Genomic DNA, 14,490 nt, shown 5'->3' with positions numbered 1-14,490 from the left:
AAATCCCCCTCTTGTATAATTTTGGTCCTCACTGCTGCTGTGTAACGTGACCTCTGTGGATCAATACTTGAGATTCTCCTCATATACTTTTTATTTAAACTTCCGAGAGGAAAGATTCCCTCCCTCCCATCCCTGCTTGCTTATAGCAACGTGATCTTGACCCTCATTTATGAAAGCAGGCTGCACTGCTTTTGTTATTTCTACTGATGCTCAAATTCAAAACCTACCTAGTGGTAGAAACACGCCACCCCACCTCAGCCCCTCTGTATTCTTGATGTCTGTACCATGCTTTAACACTTCTTTACCTTCTGGTATGACAGGTTTAATATGTTCTTTCCTTTCTTGGTTCCAGCCCCAGAATATTGTTTCTCAAAGGAGCTCTCTTTCTGTTCAGTAGAGAATAGCATCTCAAAACATTCATGATCAGAACACAGTGGTCCTATAGAGTGACCCTCTCACTGGCCAGTCATGTACTTACTATCTATCTATCTCTATCTATCTATCTATCTATCTATCTATCTATCTATCTATCATCTATCTATGTATCTATCTATAGTCAATCATCTATGATCTATCATCTATGTATCTATCTATCATCTATCTAGCCATCATATAGCAATCATCTGTCAATCATTTATCTACCTATCAATAATTGATCTATTTATCTATCATCTATCTAGCCATTATTTATCTATCCTCTGCTATGTAGTTATCCATGTCCCATGATGGGCTTCACGGTTCAAGTTATAGCTTTGTTGTGTGTGAATACAGTATATGTTTGTGTATTATATGTGAGAATGTCCTGTTCTATCTTTCTCTTGTTTTCTTTTTGTGTATTTTTAATGTTTTACATTCATTTATTTTTATTAAGTGTGTGAACCAGCCGTGACTTGTGTGTTAAGGGGCCAGAGGACAACTTTTGGGAGTCCGATCTTTTCTTCCACCATGCAGATCTTTACCAAACTCAGGTGATGAGGTTCTTGGCAAGCACCTTTACTCAATGAGCTGTCTTGTGTACCCATGATTTATTCTTTTTAAGACAAGGCCTTCCAGGGACCCTTGAACTAGAATGGTGACCAGTAAGCCCCAATGACTCCTGTCTCTGCCCTCCACAACGCTAAGGTTGCAGGTGCACATAAGACCACGCCCAGATTTTTAATGGGTGCTGACATCAGAACTCAGAACTCAGGCTTACTCCTGGGGCCTCTCTTCAGACTGTTATTATGGTAGACTTGCCCAGTTCAACAGTACAGCATTTATTTTATTCCTCAACCTTTCTGTAATTTTAGCCTTCTTCTTGGATAGTGAGAAACCTGGCAACACCTTTGCTTATGTGTGCAGTCCTGAATGGTCAGGCCTATCGTCGGAGTTGTTAACACATTGATGTGACAAGAAAGCCTTTAGATTAGAGCCAGATGTTTGTTCAAAGTTCTGCCTTTAGCCTTAGGACAAAGAAATCAAAAGACTATGTTTAAATGGTACTAGATTTTTTTAAGGATTAGAAATGTTTTAAAAATTATGTGTATATCTGTGTTTGGCTATGTGCGTGCGAGTGCAGATGCCTAAGATGTCAGAAGAATCATCAGATCCCTTGAAACTGTTTCTGAGACATTTAACAAAGATGCTGGGAACCGAACTCAGGTCTCTGTGCTCTTAACCACGTGAGCACCTTTTTGCCCTCATAGGTAACTTGTTATTCCTGAGTAATTACATTATCCAAATATTTTTCTGTTGGACTATTGTAGAAATGTTATTCTGGTAATTTCTTTGTTTCTCTTTATGCATATCTGCACCCCCCCCCGCACACACACACATACACACACTTCTCCTCTGTGTGTGTGTGTGTGTGTACGTGTGTGTGGTTCTCTCCTTGTATTATGAGTTGAATCTAGATCATCTCACTTGTTAGGCAAATGCTCTATTGCTGAGTTATATCCCAAGCTCTCTGTTTTTCATTTTGTGATTAGGTCTCACTAGGTTGCCTAAGGTCGCTTTGAACTAGCTTTGTATTCACAGTCCGGTTGATCCCTGAACTAGTGGTGATCCTCCTGACTCAGTCCCCTGAATAGTTGAGATTACTCCCTAAATGTTAACTTGAGTTTGTTTTCTGTGTGGGCACTCTCCCCTGTCGTTTTCTTATTTAGACTTATGCAGGAAACAGTAACAGGATTCCCAGCACTGGAGCTATTTCACAACTCTTGTCTCCACCCCATTCCCTCCAGGGTCCCTTAGGTAACCAATCTCGACAGTCCCTGGTTTATACTGCTGGTGTTTAATTTTATACAGATAAGTGAAGAGATGCCTACCTTTTTAATTTGTCTCTTACAGACAATGGTACAAACATTCAGATACTAGAATTTTTTTTTCACTGCCAAGTAATGTTTTAAAGCTGATGTGTTTCTTGCTTTCCCATTTTCCATCTGTCCCTAGTCTCCTGTGAATCAGAGGCCTCTTAGAATCCTAAATTTGCAGAGGTGAAACCGTATAAAAAAGTATGACAGCTGTGGATTTTTAAAAAAGAGGCCTTTGTCCCCTCTCAGACAGGCATTAGGAGTCTGCACTAGGAGTCCCAGAAGCCAAGCACAGATGGCAGCTTCCCACTCAAGCCCAGGTTGTGGTCTAAGGAAGTTAGCCTCAGACGGATGTCCTGTCCTGTTAATAGTGCCAAGCACCCAGAGACAAAACTGCTGAGACTGAAACAGCCAATACTGTGGGTTTCTGCTTCTCCAGGTTTTCAGCTTTAAGTCAAAGGAGCAGGTCCCTGGGGAGAAGGGGAGGGAGCGCTTCAGGGTTCCTGTTAGGTAACAGGATGCACCTGCGTAGAGCACCAGGCTGTGGCTGCATAGCACAGCTGTTTTATCTCAGCTTGAATGAGCTGAATTCATGCAGCAGGGATGGGCGGGGTTGGGGGAACAGAAACCAACAGTCCCACACCTGTCTGCATACTTCCCCAGGGTTGGAAAAGACCTGAGTAGAACGTATTTCAGTTCACCGAGGAGTGAGCAGGTGGCTCCTGAATTCTGGCATAGACAAGTTTGCTGTCAGCGGGAAGGGACGAAAGGGACGATTCACACAGGCCCTGGCTTTCTCCCACTCTTCCATTCCTACCTTTGTCTAGACTCAGAAGACCTAGCTAGTAGTCTTGGCAAAATATGTTTGATTTATCTGTGCAAGATTCCAGAAGAATTATCTTCCCAGAGGTCTGGCTATGGCTGTAAGGAACCTGCTATTCTGACGTGTGTGTGTGTGTGTGTGTGTGCGTGTGTGTGTGTGTGTGTGTGTGTGTGTGTGTGTGTGTGTGTGTGTGTGTGTGTGTGTGTGTGTATGCGCATGAGCATATTATTAGGAATTGAGCCTAGGGGGCTCATGTGTGTTAAGTAACCTTCTACCACTGAGCTATAACTCTATCCTTTTCATTTTCCAATTCGAGATAGGTTCTCACTAGATTGTTCAGGCCAGCCTTGAGTTGGATCTATAGCGCAAATGTACCAAAAGTTTGTGATCCTCCTGCCTCAGCCTCCTGAGTAGCTTATAGCTATGTACAGGCTTGTACCATAAGGCCTGTCTGTTCTGTCTTAAGTGAGCGGAGGCTTGGAAGTAAGGACCACTTTGCATCCCTGGCAGTCTGTGGTACTCTGTATGGATGTGCTCTGCAAAACAGGGCCCTCCTTACTGTGAGCTCCAGGTCTAGGAGAAACAGAGTCCTTAAAAGATGCAATCAGGAATCATGGCTCGGTTAGGACTCACAGGGACGTTCTTCAGCTCCATCAGGAGTCAGAATCCTACCCTAAGTAAGTGAATGTTCTCAGGGGTCTTCATGCTGGCCATCCCCATGAGGCCTTCATCCTATGTCCACAGTGACAGAGAGCAGCCTTTACCTTGTTTGGCTGTGGGATGTGGTACACGGGATTCAGTCAGAGTCTCCAACTTGCTTCCATTTATTCATCTGAACAAAGAGGTTTACACTAACAGGATCATCTTTCCCCAAGATCCCAGCATACTCTGAGAATAACTGATTATATAACATTGCAGGGATACACCCCGTGCCCATCATGCAGATGGGGAACAGAGACACCGGGCCATACTCCTGTAAGGGACCATGATTCACTGAAGAATGATACCCCAGGCTCAAATAGTTTGTAAACATCCCTGCAAAAGTCCAGCATGCTAGGGTCTACCATCTGCAAAGATGGAGAGACTCTGAAGTGATCTCGCAGGCCTGATTTAAAACACATTGGGGGAATTCTAGGGGGTTTGGGAGTGTAGGTGACCTCTATTTATTTGTTTGCTCTATCTCTAGGGACATTCCAGAACCACTGTTGGGGCCTAGGGAGCTGGAAACAGTTGACTAATGCTAAGGAAGTCTGGGAACTGCTGCTGACCCATTGTCCTTTCCCCGGGGCCTGGTGGCTGGGCAGCTTCTGAAGCCTGGACTTATCTGGACTTGCCCAGTTCTTGGAAACAAAGATTTAGGCCTAGTCTCCTGAACTGCCAATTTGAAGCCTGTCATGGAGTCAGCCTAGCCAGTCTCAATCCACCTCATACTGTAGCTATACTTCAGAAACTCAACTGACACTTACTTCGTTATCTAGCAACAAGACAAGACAAAAACAAAACAAACAACAGCAACCAAACAAACCAAGACAAAAAAGTAGGACTTGGTTGTGGTTCACAAGAATTCTCTGGTAGGAAGACAGAAATGCAACCCTCAGGAAGGGCGTAGTCAGGGTGGCCTGGAGATTGACAGGGACATTCTCAAGGAGAATGCCAGATGCAAACATCCCTGAAGGAAGGGAGACAAAAAGAAGCCTAGTGAAGCTGAGAGAGAAGGACTCAACATCGCTGCTATGTTCTCTGTTCTTATGGGTGAATTTCAGGCAGAATCATTTTGCACTGCAGTGTTAGTCAGTCCTCAGATCCCACAGAAGGCTATTGTTTGCAGGTGTGTAAGGAGGTGGGAGACCCTGCCCTTAGCTAATCAGGCTCAGGATCAGTGGTCAAAGGAGTATTAGTTCTACAGCTCTCTCTTGGGCCACTGGGAAATATCTCTCTTGGATGTGACAGAGAAGGTAGGGAGTCATGGTTAACATGCCCCCTGGCTCTTCATGATGCTACACTGCACCGAGGTGCTTCCTGATTGCCACTGATGATGAAAGTGGAGCATTAGAAGGTCAGTAAGCATCACAGGGGCAGGATTTGAGTACTTTGCATATGAATAAAAACCACCCAAGGGAGAACAATGCTTTCTAGGGGTCTGACTCAGTGGGGTTTGTATTCCACAGATGTGTCCATGGAAGCCATTCTGAAGCTCTTTGGCGAATACTTCTTTAAGTTCTGTAAGATGTCTGGCTATGACAGGATGCTGCGGACACTTGGAGGAAATCTCACCGAGTTTATTGAAAACCTAGATGCACTCCACAGTTACCTGGCACTGTCCTATCAGGTAAGGCCATCTGGGCTTTGTCTTGGTGGTCCTAGAGGTTAAAAGAAAGGAAGCCTCCTCAGCGTCCTCTGCAGAGGAGCTGCGCAATCTGTGGGCCCAGCGACTCTCTCAGGGGAGAAGAGAATAAGCACCCATTGGCTTCCTTTATAAATGGCTGACAAAAAGTCAGAGCTCTAGCCTTGGGGTGGGAGGGGGGAGGGGAGCGCTTCTGAAGGGTCCTTCTGAGAAGCCAAACACGACAGGAACAAGGATTGAAAAGCAGGTTGGGGTGGATTTTCACTCTCTCTTCAGGTCTCCGGGCCTGGGTAGAGCTGATAAAAGCTTATGCAACCAGATTAGGGTTGGGAAAGTATCAAAGGGGAAAACTTGGCGGGGCCAAGAGGCAGGACTGGGAGCCATCCGACACTGATTAACCCATGGTGATGGACTGAGGTGTTAGGAAACTAAATTCCCAACTGGGATATGTCCTTGTGGAGTTCATACCTTGCTGCTCTCGGTAGAACTTACTGGAAATTTGAATGCTTAGACTTTGTTTTTAGACATCAAAAGGCTTTATTGTAAAGATGCAGTATTCATCCATAGCATAAACGATAGCTTATTAACTTAGGTAAAACAGTTTATTCTTATGGTCCTTTATAACCGACCAAAGCTCTTTCTTCATTATTTCTGTATTTTGTGTTCATCGGCACCCTGGGTGGATGCTCATGTGGATAAGACGGGGACTGTGCCTTGTCAGTTATTATGATGGTAAAGCTGTTTTCCTGCTGTCTTAAAAAGGTACCCTGAAGAATGCGATGTTTCAGCCTGGGAGGAAGCTGAATCACAACATACATTTAGAAATATGAAATAAGTATTTGAAAATTAAGAAGACACTCGTTTTCTCAAGCAGCCCTGCACCATGAAAGACAGTAGCCTCTTACACCTCTTCCCTACCTTTTCCAAAGCCCAGCATCCTGGGTCCTGAGTTGCTGCTGAACCAGAATAGGACTCCCCTGTTCCTTCCCTCAGAGAACCCTCTGGTGACTTTTCCTCAAAAAGTCCCCCACCTGTCATAAGAGGGCTTTGTTGGGGGCTGGGGATTTAGCTCAGTGGTAGAGCGCTTACCTAGGAAGCATAAGGCCCTGGGTTCGGTCCCCAGCTCCGAAAAAAAAGAGAGGGCTTTGTTGAAGTGTTTACGGTTATTTCTGGACAAATAATATTTCCTCTGGTATGTTCTTGAGGGGTCTAGTTTTCAAGGGGAACCAACCTTGAGGACCGAAGTGAGCAGATTCTTTCTAGTCGTGAGGTCTCTGAGCCAGAGTGAGAAAGCTCACATGGCTTGGCCACAGGACAATGGCCATGGCTAACCCTTGGGGTAGATAGAAGCACATGGCATGGTGTTAAGGGTCACGGAGGCCAGCAGTGGTTCTCTCATTAACCTCATTTTAACCTCCTTGGGAGCCCAGCTGCCAAATGCCAAATGTTTAGGGGCCGAGATGCAGCTTCTTCAACCGGAGCTGAAATGGTCATGCTATGTGATTGGAGAGATGATGGTCACATGATGATTGAGACATACTATTGAAGTTCTGTGTAGTAATAGATAAATACCATTGTAGTTCTATCTGTATCGTAAAGGACACATACCATTGTAGTTCTGTGTGTGCTAATGGGAACATACCATTGCTTCAGACCTCTTAAAAAACTGTAGTTCATAACACAGCTATAACATTCTTGGGCATATACCCAAGGGTTCTAGGCCAGCTAGAGAGACACTTTCTTATCCATGATTATTGCTGCGCTTTTAAACAGCCAGGAAATGAAACCAGCCTAGATGCCCATCGATGGACAAAGAAAATCTGATACATGTACACAATGCAGCTACATAGAAAAATTAAATGATGTTTTCAGGAAAATGACCGCACCTGAAAACAATTATGTCAGGTGAAATAAACCAGACTCGGAAGGACAAATATTATGTGTATTTTCCCACATGCAGAACATAGATTTAAAATTATGTATGTATAGACCAATTGTGTGGTATGTTCCTTCAATCCCAGCGTTCAAAAGACAGAGGTGGGCAGATTTCTATGATTTTGAGGTCAGCTTGGTCTATAAAGTGAGTTATAGATCAACATGGCTACACAGTGAGATCCTGTCCTCTGTAAGGAGGAGCAGATGTCTCAGTGACTGAGGAAGCTTACTGCTCTTTCACAGGGCCTGGGCTCAGTCCTCGCACTTCCATAGCACTTCACGACTGTTTGTCATTCTAGTTCCAGAGGACTCAATACTCGTTCTGACCCCCATAGGCACCAGGAACACATGTGGTACAACACACACACACACACACACACACACACACACACACACACACACACACACTCAAATATTATATACACGTACATACATGTACATATATGTGCATATGTTAATATGTATGTATTGGCATCACAGAAAACGGGATCATGAAAGGAATGAGAGCTCTTAGGGAAGTGGGGAGCAGAGATGATAGAATACATGTGTTAATGAAGCCATAGGGTATAGGTGAGCAGGAGAGGGAGCCAGCTGGAGGGGTAGAGGACCTGTCTAGGAGGAGACTGAATAGGAATAAAATAGTATGTATAGATGCTATGGTCGAACCCACTACTTTGTATGCTAATCTAGAAAAATAAATATATATTATGAGCCTATAAAAACCATAATATGAATAAATGTGTGCTCCCTGAGGGGAAATGTGTTGTGTCTGTTTATTAGGAAATGAACGCACCATCCTTTCGAGTGGAGGAAGGAGCTGACGGGGCGATGCTTCTCCACTACTACTCAGACAGACATGGTCTGTGTCACATTGTACCAGGTAGGAAATTGATTAGCCCATCCCATAGCTCTCTAGGGTGGCCATACATCCACTGACTGGCTTCCTTGTTGTCATGATCTGAAGGGTCTGGAGATCCTTAGACTTTCTAGAACACCAGAGGGAGACATGTTCCTTAACATCCTGCCCAGCTGTTTGCATAGCCATGATATGCAAACTCTGTGGAGAGTTTTGTATCGATTGACTTTTTTATTTTTTAATCAGCATTGTAGAATAGTCTTGGTATGTAGGCTGTTTATGTTATTTTATTCAAACCCAATTACTCCTGTATTCTAAGTCCACACACAGACGGCCCTAACACCCTCCCTAGTTGGGTGGATATTTCATACTCCCCTTAAGTATCCTTGTTACTCTGTTAGGGTGTTGCTGATCCCTTGGTAATGTAGACCCTGTTGATGGGCAATTCCATGCTTGCTTTGGAATTTGCTTTGCATATTTTGTATTTTACCCCTGAGATGGATTCACAAAAGAACAGTTTCGAACATATGATCTTTTTAACGCCTCTCCAGTGGAATTTCACTTCCATTATGTATGGAGTTTGCTTAATGAGTTAGATGTCTTCCTGAAATAGAAAATGGAAATAGATGTTGAAGTAGAAATTATAACAACATGGACACATTTGGCATTCAAAAACTCACAAAACTTAAATCTCTGAATGCTCTTGCCCCTGAGCCTTCACGAGATGCCTATCTTGAGGCACAGGCTCTGGCTTGGAAAACTGAAGGACACTCACCAAGTTGTACAATCAGATAATGTGGTGCTTTCTGCAGTGTGCAGGCTTCTGTCGTTCCTCACTACAGGTGTCGTTCTGCTACAGGTATCATTGAAGCTGTGGCCAAGGACTTCTTTGACACTGATGTGGCCATGAGTATCCTGGATATGAACGAAGAGGTGGAAAGGACAGGGAAGAAAGAACATGTTGTGTTTCTGGTCGTGCAGAAGGCTCACAGACAGATAAGAGGAGCAAAGGCAAGCCGGCCACAAGGCAGTGAGGACAGCCAGGCAGACCAGGAGGTACTGAACGTGGTGCTGTGCCTTCAGAGAGCACAGTTGCCCTAGGAAGGGTTTCTATGCAGACAAGATAAATAGCTAACTCTTGAATAGTGGAGTTTGAGGCAAGCTTTTCCAGGCCTGGCTTTGTTAACCCCAGGGACCAGGTTATTCTGGGTTGTGATGGGCGCACCTTGTGCTATAGGATCCTTCACCACAGCACGGACATCTCTCTCCAAGACAGTTATCCAGTGTGACTAGAACCTTACCTCTTCAGTTGTGGCAATCAAAAATGTTTCCAGGCATTGCCAATGTCCCCAAAGTAGAGATGGGGGTAAAAAAAAATCACTCCTAGCTGAGAATCTCAAAGTCAAGGCTAACTTAATGCAGACTTTCTAGGAAGTCCTTGAGCCTGTAAAATGTTAATGTACAGAAATGACAAAGCAGGATATGGCAGTTATACCTATCAGGTATAACTTGGGATGCTGAGGCAGGAGGATTGTTATTTTGAGGCCAGTCTGGAATAAAGAACCTTATCTCGAAACTCCAATGACAAAACATGATAAAGGATTTGAAGTTGGAAACTGGTATATTATGTCACAATCCTCTTGCTATGAGTGGCCCTATCAGGTCCTCAGTGCCCACATAGCAAGTGGAACCAGTCACAGGCCGGGTGTGCAGACAAGAGCCCATCCTTAGCCACCTTAGCTACATACAGCTCCTAAGGTGATCATTGCCAGTTTAGATGCTACCTGTGTTAGGCTAAAATCTCACTGATTCCATGTAGCCTGTTCAAACATACAGGTAGGACTGTGATTCCGGAGGACCTTGGGGGTTATGTCTTACAGTATGCAAAGCTGTTAGCGTCTGCTCCTTGGTCCCAGACAAATGACGGCCACCAAAACCACTCTGAATCGGTAGATTTGAGTTTGTTGTCTCACCTCCAACAATAAGGAAAGAACCCCTGAGATGTGGGAGGGGTTTCAGCAGAGGAGTATTGCCATGCTGGCCATCTAGTAGATTTTGGGAAATGGGTAGACACTAAGATCATCTCTTTTTGGTACTGGTTATTTTTTAATGTATCCCAATCTGAACCATTAAATAGTCCACAAACCCCCTGCATACTGGCTTGGCTCAACATGAGAGGTATTCATCAGTCTAGGGGAGGGCTCTGTGTGCCGTGTGGTCAGCTCATGGTCCACCAAGAGCCATGTACTTTCTGCCTGGGGAGAGGCATCTCCTGTGTCAAGAGGATGCTCATTTGTGTGTGAACATCTTCCCTCTGCCAAATGTCTCTTGTCATGGTTAACTAGCCCATGCCTTGTGCATCTTCAGTTGCTACAAATCTTTTGCTCCTAATAAAGGAAGCCTGCGGTGAGCATCCTTCCACTGCTTTCTCCACATTTTGAATTTAGTCAGGGACATAGTCTCGGAGCAACACATAGGGAAGCATGGGCCTCTAAGCATTCCCTGGAGATCTTGCAAAAATATTTCACCACCTTTGGTAGGAAAACAGCGTGGGGATTAAGTCGTGAGTGCACCTTAGAGTTCCTGGCTCTTGGTAGAACTCATGTTGTAAGCATTCACACTATCTGTCCAGCCGCCATCATGCTTCAGTATACAAAGACAGCTCAGCGGCAGCAGCAGCAAGAGGCAGGGCCTGGAGGCAGGGCCTGTTCATCTCCGGTCCTGTGACCAGGTACCTGTATTTCATTTCCATCCCCCTGCAGGCTCTCCAGGGAACACTCCTTCGGATGAAGGAGAGATATTTAAACATCCCTGTTTGCCCTGGGGAGAAATCTCACTCAACTGCTGTGAGGGCATCGGTCCTTTTTGGAAAAGGTAAGTGGGCTGCTCTGCTGCTCCAGCTCTGGGATGAGGACCGATGCCAGGTCTGCAGGGGAGGAGACTCATACACAAGTAGGGCAAAGCTTCCTGCAATTTCAAAACCCCTGATTCCTGCAGAGCTAGGATTTGGCATCTGTGGTTTTAACTTTAAAAAAAAAAAATCAGCTTCTAACTCGCCACAAATCAGCTCTTTTGTTTGTGCTGGGTGACATGGAGACACTGTCATCTCCGTAATCAGGAAAGCCACTAGCTTGGACTCAGTCCCAGATACTGACTGTGACGCAGAGGCTGGGCACAGGCATACTGGCCACAGTGAATTCTGCATTGCTTCTGGACTCCCGACCTTGACTGGGATGTGTTTCTGGACTGGAAATCAGTGGCTAACCACAGCTAGCCAGCAGTACAAAGGACAGAGGGCAAGCACTGAGAAAGTGCATTTGTGTCTCTGAGAAGCTGTGACTTGAGACAATGCAGTCCCCTCCAGCTTCCCATTCACAAAGTGAAGGTGGGAAGCTCATCACACCGGGTCTTTGGGCTCTGAGCCAGCCTGCCAGCTAGTTCCTAACTCTCAAGTCTGAATCAGAGCTCTGACCCAGTGGAAGAAGGGAGCTAGATGCTCCTTGTCATGGCCTGGTAGGTCAAATGACAGGCATCTGGGTGAAGGTCTGCAGGGCTCAAAGAGCTGCATTCTGAGTCCTTCAAGCTGTAGCAAACACAGTTGACATCCTTTGTCTAGGAGATTTTCATATCAAAAAGGCTCCATTGAGAATCTGCAACCCCTGCCAAATGGGGCTGTTGGTTAAATTTTCACGTGCCACCCTAAACTGTCAGTCTAAGAAGCTCTATGGCAAACGTCCCCAAGGCCGGGCCCAGCACACACTCGCTTCTCTTCTGACTCATTGTCTGCTTGTCACCGTTCAATGCCAGCTCTGTTTTCATGGTGAGACATACTCAATTGGCCCAGAAACGAACTCTTCAGCGATGGGCAGAAACTTGGCAGGGGGCAGGAGGGCTTCTCAACCTGGTCTCAAATTTTCTGTTTGTTTTAATTTGGACAATAATTGCGGTGGCCATCTGGAGAAGCTGAGGGAGCCTGTGCTAAAGAGTGGGAATCACACTTAGCCTGTGACGCACTTAAGATTCTAACCCTGTCGGAGCAGCTCTGGGAGGGCCGCTCAATAGGGCTTTCTCTCTCTCTCTCTCTGTATCCAGGGCCCCTCAGGGACACCTTCCAGCCCGTCTATCCTGAGAGACTATGGGTCGAAGAGGAGGTGTTCTGTGATGCTTTTCCTTTCCACATTGTCTTTGATGAAGCAGTAAGAGACCCTTTCCCTCAGAAGCTTGGGATAGGGGATAAATCAGTATGGGGGGGGGAGGTCCAGTTCACCACCATTGTGTCTGTTAGGTCTTAGATCCCTGAGTTCATAGGTTTAAGGCCCTGGAGGGTCCCCTGACTTTATGTAATAGACTCATCTGGAATTCATGATCCTCTTAAGGTAAACATTGCAAGGACGTTGAACTATGAATAAATGGGAAAGTTTACGATGAGAAAGAAAAGCTGGAGGAAGACTTTAAAATTCACCCCAGAAAGACACATCAGACTACAGCCTACATAACCATGGTCCTAACAGTGACCTGCCACTCACTCCCTGTGACTGCAGCAGATTCTCAATCCCACTGTGCTTCATTTCCTACAGTTTAGTAGAGTTTGCTGCTGTGTTCTATGGTGGGGGCTGTGAGCATGATCATTTACATTTGATTGCTATCAAGTTCCCAGGATAAAAATATCTTTTTTTTCCTAGAGCTTTCGTGTGACAGCACACATCCATAATCCTAGTACTCAGGAGGCTGAGGCAAGAGTTCGCGGTCAGCATGGCCTACATATCGAGAGACAAAGCAAACCAGATATAGTATAGATGATATAGACATGGGAACTGAGGCGACTTTTAAAAAATTTACCTGAAGGGCATTTGGGCAAAACGAATTCAGTCAAAATTGCCAGTTAAAATATTTAGCCACTATAAATTTCTCTAGCGTTTATTGGAACTCATATGCACATTACCTGCCAGCTGACTACAGCAGAAACTCAATGACAGGTGACTCACCTAAGGATAGTATCTTCCCTCAGAGAAGTGATGGTATCACCATGCTAAGTAAACACCCCTAGGCGGAAAACACAAGTGTAAGTCAATGAATGCTTCTCCAATGTTACAAGATTCTTACTACTTGTGCTATTAATGTTTTCAATCCAACCTGCTCTAAATGTTCCCTTTTCAGCTTTTGGGTATAGAATAACAGAAATTGAATGACACGTGAGGTTTATTTCTGCAGCTTAGCTGAGTTCTTATGGTCGATAAAGGCTCTGAGTTAGTATTACAAGCACGGTCTGTGCTAGTATTAGACATGTGATGTCAAGGTCCCCATTCCATACTACTTCTGTGCATTCTCTGGAGAGAGCAGAGAAATGCTTCCCTGGTCCCTGGATGAACTGGTGACAGGTCCAGAATTTGCTAGTTTCTGATAGGAGCTGGGGGTTGTATGGGGGTGGGAGGTTTGGGGGAGAGAGCACAGAATGAAGAACTATTGGCCTTGATGAGAGCTTGAATGCCTCTTGGAAGTCAGACTATGCTTCGGAGCACCTCCATGCTACTTAATGTCAGCTGCAGATCTGACTGTAGACTGATATGTGTCCTCTGTGGCTAGCTAAGGGTCAAGCAAGCTGGAGTGAATATTCAGAAGTATGTCCCTGGAATCTTAACCCAGAAGTTTGCACTAGATGAGTATTTTTCCATCATCCACCCTCAAGTTACTTTCAACATCTCCAGCATCTGCAAGTTCATTAACAGTCAGTTTGTCTTGAAGACAAGAAAAGAAATGATGCCCAAAGCAAGGAAGAGCCAGCCGATGCTCAAACTCCGGGGTAAGAGCCCATGCCTTTTCTTTCTGCCTGTTAGGTCAGCCAGAATGGGAAGACAGCTTTTCAACTTCCCCCAAGTCAGGGGAGAACAAGTTGGGCTTTTTCCCCCTGATATGTATACTTGACCTGATCAGTAAATAGTATTTTGTGTTTTTAATCCTTGCTGGTTTAGACATAAATGGACTAAATAATAAATGTATATAATATAAGCATATTATACAGAAACATATGTATTCCAACAGTATGTGATATGATTATACTGTATACTAAAATATGCGATTGTAATTGTAAATCCTATGGTTATAAATTCCTGCTCTCTGTTACATAAGAGAAATATTATATTAATTTAATGTCTATCCTTTCTAAAGCAACAAACTCACCCGATCTGCTGGTAGGGTTTGAATTATGGTAGAGGTTTTCTATATTTTAATCTACAATAGAGGT

At 44.7% G+C, this 14,490-nt stretch overlaps 1 protein-coding gene across 32 annotated transcripts in view; it reads left to right on the top strand.

The window, feature by feature from the left end:
• Gucy1b2 (guanylate cyclase 1 soluble subunit beta 2) overlaps positions 1 to 14,490 on the top strand; it is an 82,350-nt gene that overhangs the window by 20,347 nt on the left and 47,513 nt on the right. For all 32 annotated transcript variants that reach the window (XR_015637875.1, XR_015637886.1, XR_015637872.1 and 29 more), the window contains 6 exons: positions 5,283 to 5,443; positions 8,174 to 8,273; positions 9,109 to 9,305; positions 11,012 to 11,123; positions 12,342 to 12,445; positions 13,833 to 14,049. Coding sequence is in view for 16 of the 32 variants with exons in the window: in XM_087584987.1 (XP_087441113.1) it covers positions 5,283 to 5,443; positions 8,174 to 8,273; positions 9,109 to 9,305; positions 11,012 to 11,123; positions 12,342 to 12,445; positions 13,833 to 14,049 (891 nt within the window). In the remaining 16 variants the exon portion in view is untranslated. The remainder of the gene's footprint in view (positions 1 to 5,282; positions 5,444 to 8,173; positions 8,274 to 9,108; positions 9,306 to 11,011; positions 11,124 to 12,341; positions 12,446 to 13,832; positions 14,050 to 14,490) is intronic.

Source organism: Rattus norvegicus, chromosome 15, assembly GCF_021556685.1.
Source record: "Rattus norvegicus strain SHRSP/BbbUtx chromosome 15, alternate assembly SHRSP_T2T, whole genome shotgun sequence".
Lineage (NCBI taxonomy): Eukaryota > Metazoa > Chordata > Mammalia > Rodentia > Muridae > Rattus > Rattus norvegicus.
Note: the sequence above shows the minus strand (reverse complement) of the source record. Positions and strands in the feature narration are given on the sequence as shown.